At 41.1% G+C, this 12,815-nt stretch overlaps 1 protein-coding gene and 1 long non-coding RNA gene across 13 annotated transcripts in view; one reads left to right on the forward strand and one right to left on the reverse strand.

Moving 5' to 3' along the window:
• Positions 1 to 12,815, forward strand: part of CHN1 (chimerin 1) — a 193,041-nt gene that overhangs the window by 166,702 nt on the left and 13,524 nt on the right. For all 5 annotated transcript variants that reach the window (XM_081814143.1, XM_081814140.1, XM_081814141.1 and 2 more), the window contains one exon: positions 2,339 to 2,423. In XM_081814143.1, coding sequence (XP_081670269.1) covers positions 2,339 to 2,423 — 85 coding nt within the window. The remainder of the gene's footprint in view (positions 1 to 2,338; positions 2,424 to 12,815) is intronic.
• LOC115937967 (uncharacterized) overlaps positions 1 to 12,815 on the reverse strand; it is a 127,002-nt gene that overhangs the window by 20,575 nt on the left and 93,612 nt on the right. The window lies entirely within an intron of this gene.

Genomic DNA, 12,815 nt, shown 5'->3' on the forward strand with positions numbered 1-12,815 from the left:
CCGTTTCCTGGAGAGCTGTATAAGCTACCTTCCAAGTGGTTTAAACAAAGAGAAAACCACGCAGCAGTCCCACATGGCTCCGGACACCTTTATAAAGCACCGTCCAAGAGGGAAATGTATAAATAACCATTTCCTAGAGATTGCATTCTGATCTCACATGTGATGCTTCAGTCAGAGCGCCAGCCTGCTCGGACCATTCAAATCCTTCCTTATTTGTCAGATGAAGAAACGTCCCAAGATTTCCCAGATGCCACACTCACTGCTGCTGTTTGGAAGGCGGGGCAGGGACTTGGTTCTGTCATAACCTCTCAGTACGAAGTGCTGTCTGCCACGAGCCCGGTTGTAAGTTACCTCACATCATCTACTCTGTTTTTGCTCTCCCACATGGAACTTTAAGATCCTTTATCATGAGATACCTGGCAGGTACAAGACTGGGACTTACTTCCTAGTCTATGCTTCTAGTCCATTCCTATTAACCTCACCAAGTCAAGGGATACTGGAGTATCCGAGATCTGGCAACATCTGAGCCAGTGGGTATCCCAAAGACGTTCCCTAAAACTAACGTCATGCTTCTATAGCTATTTCATGATTACATAACTTTTTTTTATACAAGTCAGCGCTTGTTTCACTCATTCCCCTCAAAGCAAAGCAAGACTGCATACTTTATCCAGTTTTATTCACTCAGGGGAACACAAACACAAAGACATCACAGACTATCTGAATGTTGATCTGGGCTCTGCTTTAGAAACTCTAGGAAATGCTTTCAATTTACAGGCACTGAGCATCAATAACAATTCAGAAGCAACTGTGTCTGCATTCCTGATGCTTTTCCATAGAAGACACAGAAGAGATTATGGCCTTCTTTTCAAAATCAACACATTTTGTACTCAAGCTCCCTTGGCAGTGACCAGAGTCACAAGCACATACCTCCTTGGAAGGAACCAACACCAGGTTATCCATGACAGCCTTATTTAGCCAGTATTAGTATTCTGAATTCTGACATACCTTTTCTCATTGATCTTAGTAATATGGGTTGTTGTTTTTTTTTTTCATTTTAACATCTCTGGAATTGGGATTTCTCTTATAATCAATGGTTTGTCATAATTTACTTGGCTTGGTTTTTCTAAATGGAGTATATGCATCTTACATTCATTATAAGTCTTGTGTTCAATAGCATCTTAAGTTTGAAAAAATAAGTTATATATTATCTTAAAAATCATTTACCTATTTGATACATAAAAAGAACAGTAGCAAAAATGACCATCTTAATGGCGAATTTCATTATTTGCAGTAGCTGTTTTGGCAGATATTTATGTTGGAGCCAAATCGCCACACTTTGTGATTTTCACTCTGACTGTTTTCTGCAGGAGGAAATCATACATATAAGAAATTTTCTCAGGTAAATGTACCTTGATACACAGATCAGTGACTTCCTGGTTCCCTCTCCCTTTTTATTTCTTGGATGTGTTTTCAGCCAATATTTGCTCAGAAATTTTTTTTTTTTCCTTAGAAGTCTCAAAGTATGATAATATTCCAGATTTTTTCTTTTTTTCTTTAATATTGGGGTTTGGATTCCTTGCTTCTCTTTTCTACTAATACTTTTTCATCTGAGTTAAGCTAGAATGGCTTCTCTTTCCTATACAGAAAAGTCTAGAGGTATCTTAGTGTTTGAATCCTCTCTTTGGGGATTCCTTTCTTAGGGATAAAGGAATCAAATGCAGTAAAACGTTTTTGAGGCTGGAATGATTCATGCATAATTACTACACTCAAATAGGGTTTCTGATTAACTGTAGCTTCTGCAGTTTCTAAAATATATTCATTCCCTGAACTAACACATTAAGTATCAAATGGTTTTGAACAGAAATTGGCCCTTTTTGATGATTCACTTGTGACCAGTCACCAAGTATCACCTTCACCATCTGTGGTCACAGAAGGTAGGTCATCCAACAAAATCCTGACGGGACCCAGACATACCCTTCGCCACTCCTTCTCCTCCTCCATGCCATAGCACTCAGAAAATGCCAGTATTTATGTAACTCAGAGATGAGGCTTACAGCTGGAGGGGACGAGTTGGAAAACCACTGTAGAAATTGTTTTGCAAAGTAAATCACAGAATATTGGTTTGATGTATCACCATTTATGAAACAGAGGAAATCGAGCTCTGGCAGAAATTTTAACTGCTTGTCAGTTCCACTCAACCAAGGTTTTTCTAAATGTAGCCATACCGCGCCTCTTCGGTACTAACTATGGTTTGTATTTCAGTGCTTTGACAGAAAACAATCTCCTCGTCCGTGTATTTTCCCCTCTGGCCACTCTGTCACTCACTACTCTTTTTCAGGTCCATACATTCAGAGGGCCACACTGGTGTGAATACTGTGCCAACTTCATGTGGGGTCTCATTGCTCAGGGAGTGAAATGTGCAGGTAAGAGCTCTTCCCTTTTTGCTTTATTGAGTTACGAAGTTAGAAGGAATAAGTTATAAGATTTGCTGTTATGCATATACAATGGGCTGGATCCTGGTTTGCCCTTAACACACATGCAGTAGGCTAGATTCACAGACAGCCACTTTGGAAATTGGCAGTTTATCTGCCCTTAACCTTCTTGTACTTAGTGGGCAGCAGATTAGGGATCTGGTATTAGTCCATTAAAAAGAAAGAAGTCGGCCTGTTCAGAAAGTCTGATAAAAGGAGATAAAAGTAAGGCAGTTATATTTAACTCTTGCCTTTGATGTTACAGTAACTAAATTTATAAAAATGATTTTTTTAAAGCAGTGTACAGGGACCTATGATTGTTGCCTTGGAAACTGAATTTTAAAGATAACTTGTTAAGCTGGATTGTCCTTACATTTTTTGCAAAATCAAATTGAAGCTTTAAAAATCTGTGAATTTATCTTCAAAGATGGTTACCAAATTCTGAAAAACCACTTAGTCAGTAATATTTTGTTTGTGACATTTTGAAATCTTGAATATGCCAAATCCTTTTTATAAAATACGACCATAGTAGTTTTAGATTATAAATTTAGAAACTTTGAAGATTTACATATAAAGAAATAACCAACTCTGGGATTTATTGAAATGCTTTATGAAAATAAGTTATTCGTATCATGTGAAATTCATTTGTCTAAAACAACTATACCAAAAACTAGCCATTTATTCAAGCTACTCTAAATTCTGACGTAGGCTTAAAAATAAACATTTAAATTATAGTGTTTGGTCAAAGACATTTCTTTCTGCTATTTAAATTGTAAAACTAAAAAATACATTCTTACATGTCTCTTAGCATGGAGCTTAACACTTAAAAATGTATACTAAAAGTAAAATATTTCAAAATGGTAACTGTAGTAATTCTGTCAAGTTTATCGCTAAAAACCCACATTTCTTTTGTGGCATGATTTTAAAAAATTTTTAATTCTAGTATAATTAGCATACACGTATCCTATAGTTTCAGGTGTACAGTATAGTGATTCAGCAATTCTACACATTCCGAAGTGCTCATCACACTAAGTGTACTATAAGGACCCTCCTGCTCTGCCATCTTCCCCAGAAGACCCCTGCAGCATGATTTTTTTTTTTTTTTTAAGATTTTATTGATTTATTTATCTGGGGAGGAGTGGAGGGAGACAGAATTTCAAGCAGACTCTATGCCCGCCAAGTACAGAGTCTGACACGGGGCTCGAGCTTATGACCCTGAGATCATGACCTGAGTTGAAATCAAGAGTCACTCAATGGACTGAGCCACCCAGGTGCCCCCACGCCCCACTCCATGGCATGATTTTTAGCGGAATATTTTTGTTGCCCATTATGTGCAGAAATTTCTAGGGTCTGATTTTTCTTACTTCTAAACTGCATTTTTTTTAAAAGGTACAATATGAATTGCACATTAATGTTCCAAGTCCTTCTTTCAGTTATTATTCCCTTAGCATCACTAAGGCATGATAAGGTTCCAGGCATACATCATTAGCCCAATCCATTCAAGGACCTCCCTGTCACACACAGGGATAAGAATTCCCCATGTGTTGACTTTGAACCGTGCAGAGGTATCTATCAAAGAGTGTCTCAGCTCAGATTGTCAGTCTGACTCCTCCATCATCCTAGAGGGATGACAACCCCATTTGCAAGTCTCTGTCCGGAGAATAAATGAGGATAATCTTGTCAGCCCCCAGCTGGTGGTTACTGAGTCAGGATGAGATTAAGAAGGCTGTGGGCGTAAGCCTTTGAACTGGAGGGGAACACATTGGAACCTCAAGTACTGGTAAAGTAATGTTAAGACCATCTACACTGTGGGTTTTCAAAGGTAAATGGGGTGCTCTTTCCAGAGCACAGATCACCTGCTTAAGGAATGTGGGTCTCAATCAGCATGTTTTGCCTTTATGACACAGCCAGACCGGCCAAGACCTTGCAACAGTTTCTTAAACACTTTGTGTCACTAACTTAAAAGCTTTTCTTTTACTGGAGTAATGATGTGTATCACTTAAGTTTTGAAACATGAAGCCCATCTACATAAGAGTTCTGAGTTTGCTATGTTAGCAGAGAATTGGTACAGGTATGGATAATCTTTGACAATATGTTACAATCCCAAATCACGTTTGAAAGAAATGCTTTGGAACCTTTATGATAGTAATAATATGAGGGAAAAGGAAAGAGAAAGTGATTTGTCCCCTCCCACAGCTATCCGCCTTCATTGCCTCCACAGCTTGTTGCACAACTGTGCAGGAATTGAAAGAAAAGCCTTGAAATTTTTTGTTTTTATGCCTTGTCCGTAAAAGCATTATATTCTATGTGATTTGAACCACATTAATGTATAAGGACAAGTCAACTCATTTTTTTAAATGTGAAGGCTGGCATTTGAATTAGTTCTGTTTTCTCTGACAACGAATACTTAGATCTGAAATGGCTCATCCTGACCTTTGAGCCTTCCACTTTAAAACAGAACGCAAAGAATTAAGACTATAGAGAGAGAACTGTGGTAGGTTGAACAACGGGCTCCCTAAAGAAGTCCACTTGCTAATCCCTGGAACCTGTGAATATGTTACCTTTAATGGCAAAAGGGACTGTGTGATTAAAGTTAAGGGTTTGAGATGGGGAGATTACCTTCGATTATTGGGGTGGACCCAGTATAATCACAGTCACGGGGGTCCCTACAAGAAAGAGGCAGAGTCTGGAAAAAAAAAAAAAGGGACAGAAGCAGGGGTCAGAAAAGGGAGGAGATGCTATACCACTGGCTTTGGAGAGGGAGGAAGGGGCCAGGAGCCGAGGAAGGCGGGCAGCCTCTAGAAGCTGGAAAAGGGGGAAGAGGAACACATCCTCCCCTGGAGCCTCCAGAAGGGGCACGGGCCTGCTAGCACCTTGATGGCCACCTAGGGAAACTGATTTTGGACTTCTGTGCCCCAGAACTAGGGCATTAACTCCTAATGTTGTAAGCCACTGAGTTTGTGGTCATTTGTCCCCGCACCGCTAGGGAACTAAGCGCACTAGCCACTAGCCACTCAGCATACTACTTCCAAAGGCAGAGGGCAGGCTAGCTGCCTACCAGAGAGGAGATGTGTTTATCTGCTGTTGATCCTAAGACAGCTTGCTTCGTTCTGCCGTCTTGTTTCAAAATCCACCAAGGCAGAAGAGAGCTCGTCAGGAATTTTTCAGGGAGAGTTTCCCACAAGCCTCAGTTTTGTATCTCCCCACCCCCTCTACTTTTTGTTGTTAAACATCATGTGAAGTGTTGGGTGGTGTTCCAGTCACCAGGCTGGCAGAGTTACTGTCGGAAGCAGACGGAATCCAGCTAGTAAGAGGCAAGCTGTCCCTTCCGCCCCGCAAGCTCTAGGCCGGCTGCTAAGCTCGCTGCCGCCAAAAGGGGCCATGGAGGGCCACGGAGGGCCAGTCAGTGCGGACGCGGCCTTTGTGACACCAGCCACCAGATTCCGGAGCAGGCATGAAACATCCTCTTCATCTACCAACGTCTCCCTCCCTCAAAACTGCTTGAAAGAATACAAGGAGGGTGCAGGGGGGCATGGAACTACAGCTCGGGAGTGGGGCTCTGACCAAAATATTTATGAGCACAACAGGTAGTTTTTAACAGCAAAGTTCAGAGGAGCCTCATTCAGACAAAATAGTTTCCCCAAACTATTTGTCCTTTCTCTACGAAATGTAAGTTTGTAAGTTAAAATAACCTATTGTTATATAATCATGGAGACTGCCAAACACCCCTCCCATCAAAAAGACCATTATTCCACCAGCATTCCTGAGTTGTTTTCAGGTTAGCCTTGCCAGAATAGTCTAAGAATTAAGCCAGATAATAATTGTAAATCACACATCTATTTGGTATTGGCTATTCAAGTGACTCTTTTTCCAGTGTGTCATTAGCATTGCTGTTACTTACACACACACACACACACGGGAACAGGAGCAGTTTTTTCCTAATAATAAAAGCATATTCATTGCTTAAAGTATACAAGGTCTTAGCTTTTTTAGGTTGAAGAGAAGGAGTGGAAGTAATATTTTAATTACTGCTTTGATTGTACCTAAAAAGTTATGTTTGTCCTTTTTTTGGTTAAAGATCATATTTATTCATTTATTTGAGAGAGCAAGTGAGCATGGGGGGTGGTGCAGAGGGGGAAGGAGAGGGAGGGAGAATCTCGAGCAGACTCGGTGCTGAGCACAGAGCCCCACACAGGGCTTAGTCTCACTACCCTGAGATCATGACCTGAGCCAAACCCAAGAGCCACATGCTTAACCAACCAAGCCACCCAGGTGTCCTTATAAGGAGGAGTCCAAAATCAGTGAAAAATTGATTAGACTTGCTTAGAAGTTTCATGTAGCAGTATTTTCATAAATACCCCAAAGAACAAGTTACTCTTTTTAATTTTGCTTATGAAAGTAATGACTTCTGATACATATTAGAATTGGGCTATTCCCACTTTTCCTGGATGGGGATTCAGGGAGGGGGGACATCTAAGGTATATGTTTTAGAATAAAACTTTCATTCACAATTATTTAAAATATGAACACTCATGGGGCACCTGGCTGGCGTGGTTGGTAGAGCATGTGACTCTTGATCTCGGGGTTGTGAGTCCAAGCCCCACGTTGGGTATAGAGAGTACTTAAAAAAAATCTTTTAGGGCGCCTGGGTGGCTCACTTGGTTAAGCGACTGCCTTCGGCTCAGGTCATGATCCTGGAGTCCCGGGATTGAGTCCCGCGTCGGGCTCTCTGCTCGGCAGGGAGTCTGCTTCTCCCTCTGACCCTCCCCCTCTCATGCTCTCTCTCTCTCATTCTCTCTCTCAAATAAATAAATAAAATCTTTAAAAAAAAAAAATCTTTTAAAAAAATAAATAAAATATGAACACTCAAAGAATGAGCAATTATCTTTTCTTTCAAAACACACATTAACATTACCCCTTAAGGGCGCCTGGGTGGCTCAGTTGGTTAAGCGACTGCCTTCAGCTCAGGTCATGATCCTGGAGTCCCAGGATCGAGTCCCACATCGGGCTCCCTGCTCGGCGGGGAGTCTGCTTCTCCCTCTGACCTTCCCCCCCCCATGCTCTCTCTCTTTCTAATAAATAAATAAATAAATCTTAAAAAAAAAACCAAAATATTACCCCTTAAAGACTTAATCAATAAAATGTAAATAATATCACCTTTTTTTCAAAAGATAGATTTTTGTGCTTTCTAGATATGAAACATGTTTTTTAGGGAAATCAAGCCCCAGGAAATCTGAAATCTGAGAGTAGCTTAAAGTCAGTAGTTTAAGTAATAGAAACATTAATAAAGGACAGAATAAAATGCGATTTGAGCTTTTTCATTTTTCCTTTCATATGGTTTAGTCCATGCTTATTAACTTGAAGGATTAGGAGGGGGAAATGTGGTTCAATTGTAGCATAAAAATAACCTACTAAACCAAGAGATGCAACAAATGAAATGATCTTCTGTGGACTTTTGTTGTTGTTTATAGTATAGAGCTTCCTTGGGAGAAATGGAACGATAGAGAAGTTATATGATGATAATAAATAAGTATGAAAACCAAATAAAGTCTTAATGGCAAGCTGAAATATTGATGTATGGCTAGTCCCTGCAGGAGCGATTTCCAGAGCGAGCTCAGAGCTGGTATATTGCACCATGAACTTAAGGGTATAAAGATGCTTTATTTTTATGACTTTGCCCTATCCTTTGTCTGAAGGACTTCATATCCAATGCTGCCAAAAATTTATTTCTAAAATTGAGCAGAATATGTTGTCCCATAGTTCAATCTTATTCAAATGGAAGAATATCAGTTTAGAAAACATTTCCGTCTTCCTTAATTCCTAAATCTGAGCTCAGTCATCACTTTACCCACTTTTCACTGAGTCACAAATAATCCTAGGAGCCTAATGTTTAAAGTGGTAGGTAACTGCAATTATTGAAAGTAAAAAAGTTAGTATTAATATCAGACCACTAGTGCCATTCACAGGTTTTGATTATGTGTCAAAATTTTACTGGTTTGCTTTGTAGTGGTTTTCCATATGGAATTTATACATAGGGAAAGAATATGACAAAAACAAGAATATAATGGGTAGCTTCTATCACTGCTTTTTAAAGGTCCTTGCCAATGATTTCACTCATATGTGGAATTTAGGAAATAAACGAGCCAAGGGGAAGAAAAGAGAGAGACAAACCAAGAAACAGATTGTTACCAATAGAGAACAAACTGATGGTCACCAGAGGGGAGTTTGGTGGGCGGATGGGTGAAGTAGGTGATGGGGATAAGGGAGGACACTTGTGATGAGCACAGGGTCATGTATGGAAGTGTTGAATCACTACATTGTACATGTGAAACTCATACTGTATGTTAACTGGAATTAAAATAAAAATAAAAAAATAAAAGTACACAGATATAAAAAAGTCCTTGCCAAATCATATATATATAAAACAGTAAAATATAGCAATGTCTTTTAAACTCAAGAATATACAACAAATAATGGGTACAATAAACATTACTGAATAAGAGGCTGAAACTAGCAAATTCATCTTCAGGGCTGAAAACCATTAACTCAGAGTGTGTGATATACTGCTAGTGAAGAGTGGCACGCATCACTTGGTGGGAAGAGCACAAGCTGGGAATCCGGAGGCCAAGGCTACATCCCAGTTCTAGCACTTTCTGGCTGAGTAATCTGAACAAGTCATTTAGCCTCTTGGAGCTTTATTGCCTCTATCTGTAAGGTAAAGGCACTGGGATAGGCTGTCACCAACAGCCCTTTCCAACTGGATCTGTCACTTCTTTGTACACACTTAAAGTATGAGACACGTTAATTTGAAATTACGAAGCTTTGCTTTTATACATTTAAAATACTGTGTAGGAGTTCTTCTGGTTCTGGATGAGGTGAATAAATAGGTTTCATTTTATTCTTCACAATATTAATAACAAAAGACCCTGTACAAAATCTATACGTCAACTATGAGAAGACTCTGAAAATGGAGAAAAGCAGGCAGGCCAACCCAAGGAACCCAGCAGCAAGTTGCCTGGTGGTTGGGGGTTGGCTTTTTTCCTCCCTCCCATATACCCCCAGCCTGGGCACGGGAGAAGCCCACAACCCATCAGTGCCAACAAGCACAGACAAAAACATAATCCACAGAAAAGCCTGCTCTTCCTAGCCAAAGCCCTGGGAAAATGTAGCCCAGCCAGCCAAACCGTTCCATCCTTCCTGCTGTCCTCCAGGTGAGCGTCACGAACAAGGCACAATGCTGCCGCCACAGTCTATGGGCAGAACCCGGTTTCGCCCCACCCTGTAGTCCCCAGGGTGCGCCTCTCCCCGGAAGTGAGCGGAGCCCTGTCATTGCGCACTGCCTCACAGGAAGAAAGTGGTACCCCTCCTGGCTGAGCCTGTGGGTGGCACCCGGACTTCCATCCCTACCACGTAGTAGAAAAAGCACGCTCTCAGCCCAAGTCTGGGTGGAGCCCTGTCTTCCTGCTGACCTGCAGTAATGGGGCCGTTGAGACCAGGAGCATTAACTTGTCTTCCACTTGTACCCTATAGTTCCATGCGGCTCGGCATTCCTTCTCAACCGGTTTCTGGGCAAACCCTGGCTTCCATCCTCACCCTGCAGTAACTAGGAGGTGGTCCTCTCCTTCTCCAGGATGTGGGGTACAGGGCGCCTGGGTGGCTCAGTTGATTAAGCGTCTGCCTTCAGCTCAGGTCATGATTCCGGGGTCCTGGGATCGAGCCCCGCATCGGGCTCCCTGCTCAGCGGGAAGCCTGCTTCTCCCTCTCCCGCTCCCCCTGCTTGTGTTCCCTCTCTTGCTGTCTCTCTCTCTCTGTTGAAAAATATCTTTAAAAAAAAAAAAGTGGGGTACAGTCCTGCCATTTGGGTAACATACAAGTAGGGTGGGCAGAAGAGCACTGCAGTAGCACTACAAAGGCTTTGTAAACTAGGTTGATATGTGAACCATGGCCTACAGAGGTGAACTAGGACGTGCATTCTAAATCTCAACAGGTTAACTGCCGGCTAAAAGGGAAATTTTCAATAGGAGCCAGAGTCTTCTTGTAACACTCAAAAATATCCACGATTCAATTCAAAATTACACTTCATACTGAGAAGCAGGAAAATCTCAACTCAGACGAGAAAAGATGATCAACAGGTGCTGATACTGACATGACCTAGATGCTAGAATTCTCAGACAAGAAAAGCAGCTACCATAATACTGCTCCAGCAAGCAATTATAAACACTCTTGAGACAAATGAAAAATAGGAATTAGAAAATGAAGATAAAAATAAGCAGAGGGCGCCTGGGTGGCTCAGTTGGTTAGGCGACTGCCTTCGGCTCAGGTCGTGATCCTGGAGTCCCGGGATCGAGTCCCTGGATCGAGTCCCGCATCGGGCTCCCTGCTCGGCAGGGAGTCTGCTTCTCCCTCTGACCCTCCTCCCTCTCCTGCTCTCTCTCTCATTCTCTCTCTCAAATAAATAAATAAAATCTTTAAAAAAAAAAATAAGCAGAAATTTTAGAACTGAAAATTTTATTAACAATAAAGTCACCAGACCGATGGGCTCAATAGCAGAATGGAGGTGACAAAGGAAGGAATTGGTGAACCTGACGATAGATCAATAGACATTATCCAACTCAAACAAGAGAAAGAAAGTAGATTTTGAAAAGTGACCTGAGCCTCAGAGACCTGTAGCAGAATAGCCAAAGATTTAACATTTGTGTTGTTGGAGTCCCAGAAGAGGATAGAGGCCGAAAAAATATTTGAAAAACGAGTGGCTGAAAACTCCCTAGATTTGGTAAAAGCCAAGAAAAATGAAGTACTTATTTGGAGACACTTTTATGTAAATGAAATGTATTAGAACAGTAAAGATGAGGAAGCAGCTATAGCCCCAGTCATCAAGGTCCTGTCACATTCACATGTGACAAACAACTGGCTCAGAGTTCCACCTAGCTTCTGCCCGTAAGCTGATTAGGACAATACCATGTAATGGACCCTGGGGTGCTGCATAGAAAAGGCCTCTCAAAAGTTTCTTTTGGGGCCCCTGGGTGGCTCAGGTGGTTAAGCAGCTGCCTTCGGCTCAGGCCATGATCCCAGGGTCCTGGGATCGAGCCCCGCATCGGGCTCCCTGCTCGGGGGGGAGCCTGCTTCTCCCTCTCCCTCTGCCTACTTGTTCTCTCTCTGTCAAATAAATAAATAAAATCTTAAAAAAAAAAAAAAAGTTTCTTCTTGATAATGACAACAGCATAGTCCTGGTAAACACTTCTAACCTACTACACATAAGAAATTGCATATATTAATATTAAAGCCTCACATGAACATAATGGATAGATAATAAATACTATTATTATTCCTATTTTACATAACTGAGGCACAGGAAAGGTAACTCACTCGAAATCGCACAGCTAATAGATGATAGAGCTAATTCGAAGTTACAGAAGTTGTGGAAACATTAAAATGTTCACGGGAAACAAGGTCTTTTACGTGGACATTTTGCCATTGATATGCCTTATGATTGAATCAGAAATTTTATCTGTAGCTAACAGACATATAAAGAGGAATTGGGGGTCTGGGTGATGTAGTCATTTGGACATTGTCTAAGTATACAGAATGTTGTTGGGTCATTTCCTCCCATAGTATAGATCAAGCTCTGTGCTCTGGAAGCCCATTTCTGTATTCAAGGAAGCAGCTGCTATTCTTTGGTGATGATAATGTTGGGCATTGTTGGCACTGGCCATGCCATCTCCAGTGCTGTTCTCCTACACACATGTGTGCAAAGACTCACTGTCCCTTGACACCTAGCTTGTCTGCACATGGGAGATGCTCGCTACATAGGAATTCCTCCCTTTGAGTCACACGGGCCTTACGTGCTCATTGCAAGTTGGCAGTGTCTACATGGTTAATGAAAGAATGATTCCATTTATAAATTTTGGCCAATGTTCCTTATCTCTGTTTATTGTTACTGCTGTATAGAACTAGACCGCAGCTTTACCAAGTCATTATTACAATGATAATCACCAACATTTGCTGAAAGAGCAAGCAAAACTAAAGCTTGCCCCGTGACCACAAGCAGTGGTCATGGACTTGTAGGATTTTCAAATTGTTTCGTTAAGGCCTGGATAGAATTGAATCAGATTTACAAGGGGTCAACATCAAGTTCTTATGAAAAACATCAAATGGGTTATGTTTTTAAAAACATAAAGATGACATTTATTTTAGTTAAATTACTCAGCGATGGTTTAACACTCTTCACTCTAATTTAGCAAAATATTTGAATTCCTCTCGGTCCCTTCTAAAATTCCGTTGCTCTCTTCTTGTTGAAAATCAAGTATCTCCTAACATTAACTAGAAGATGTTTGAGTTCTAGCA

The sequence above is a fragment of the Leptonychotes weddellii genome, chromosome 3 (assembly GCF_054177405.1).
Source record: "Leptonychotes weddellii isolate Sample4059 chromosome 3, ASM5417740v2, whole genome shotgun sequence".
NCBI lineage: Eukaryota > Metazoa > Chordata > Mammalia > Carnivora > Phocidae > Leptonychotes > Leptonychotes weddellii.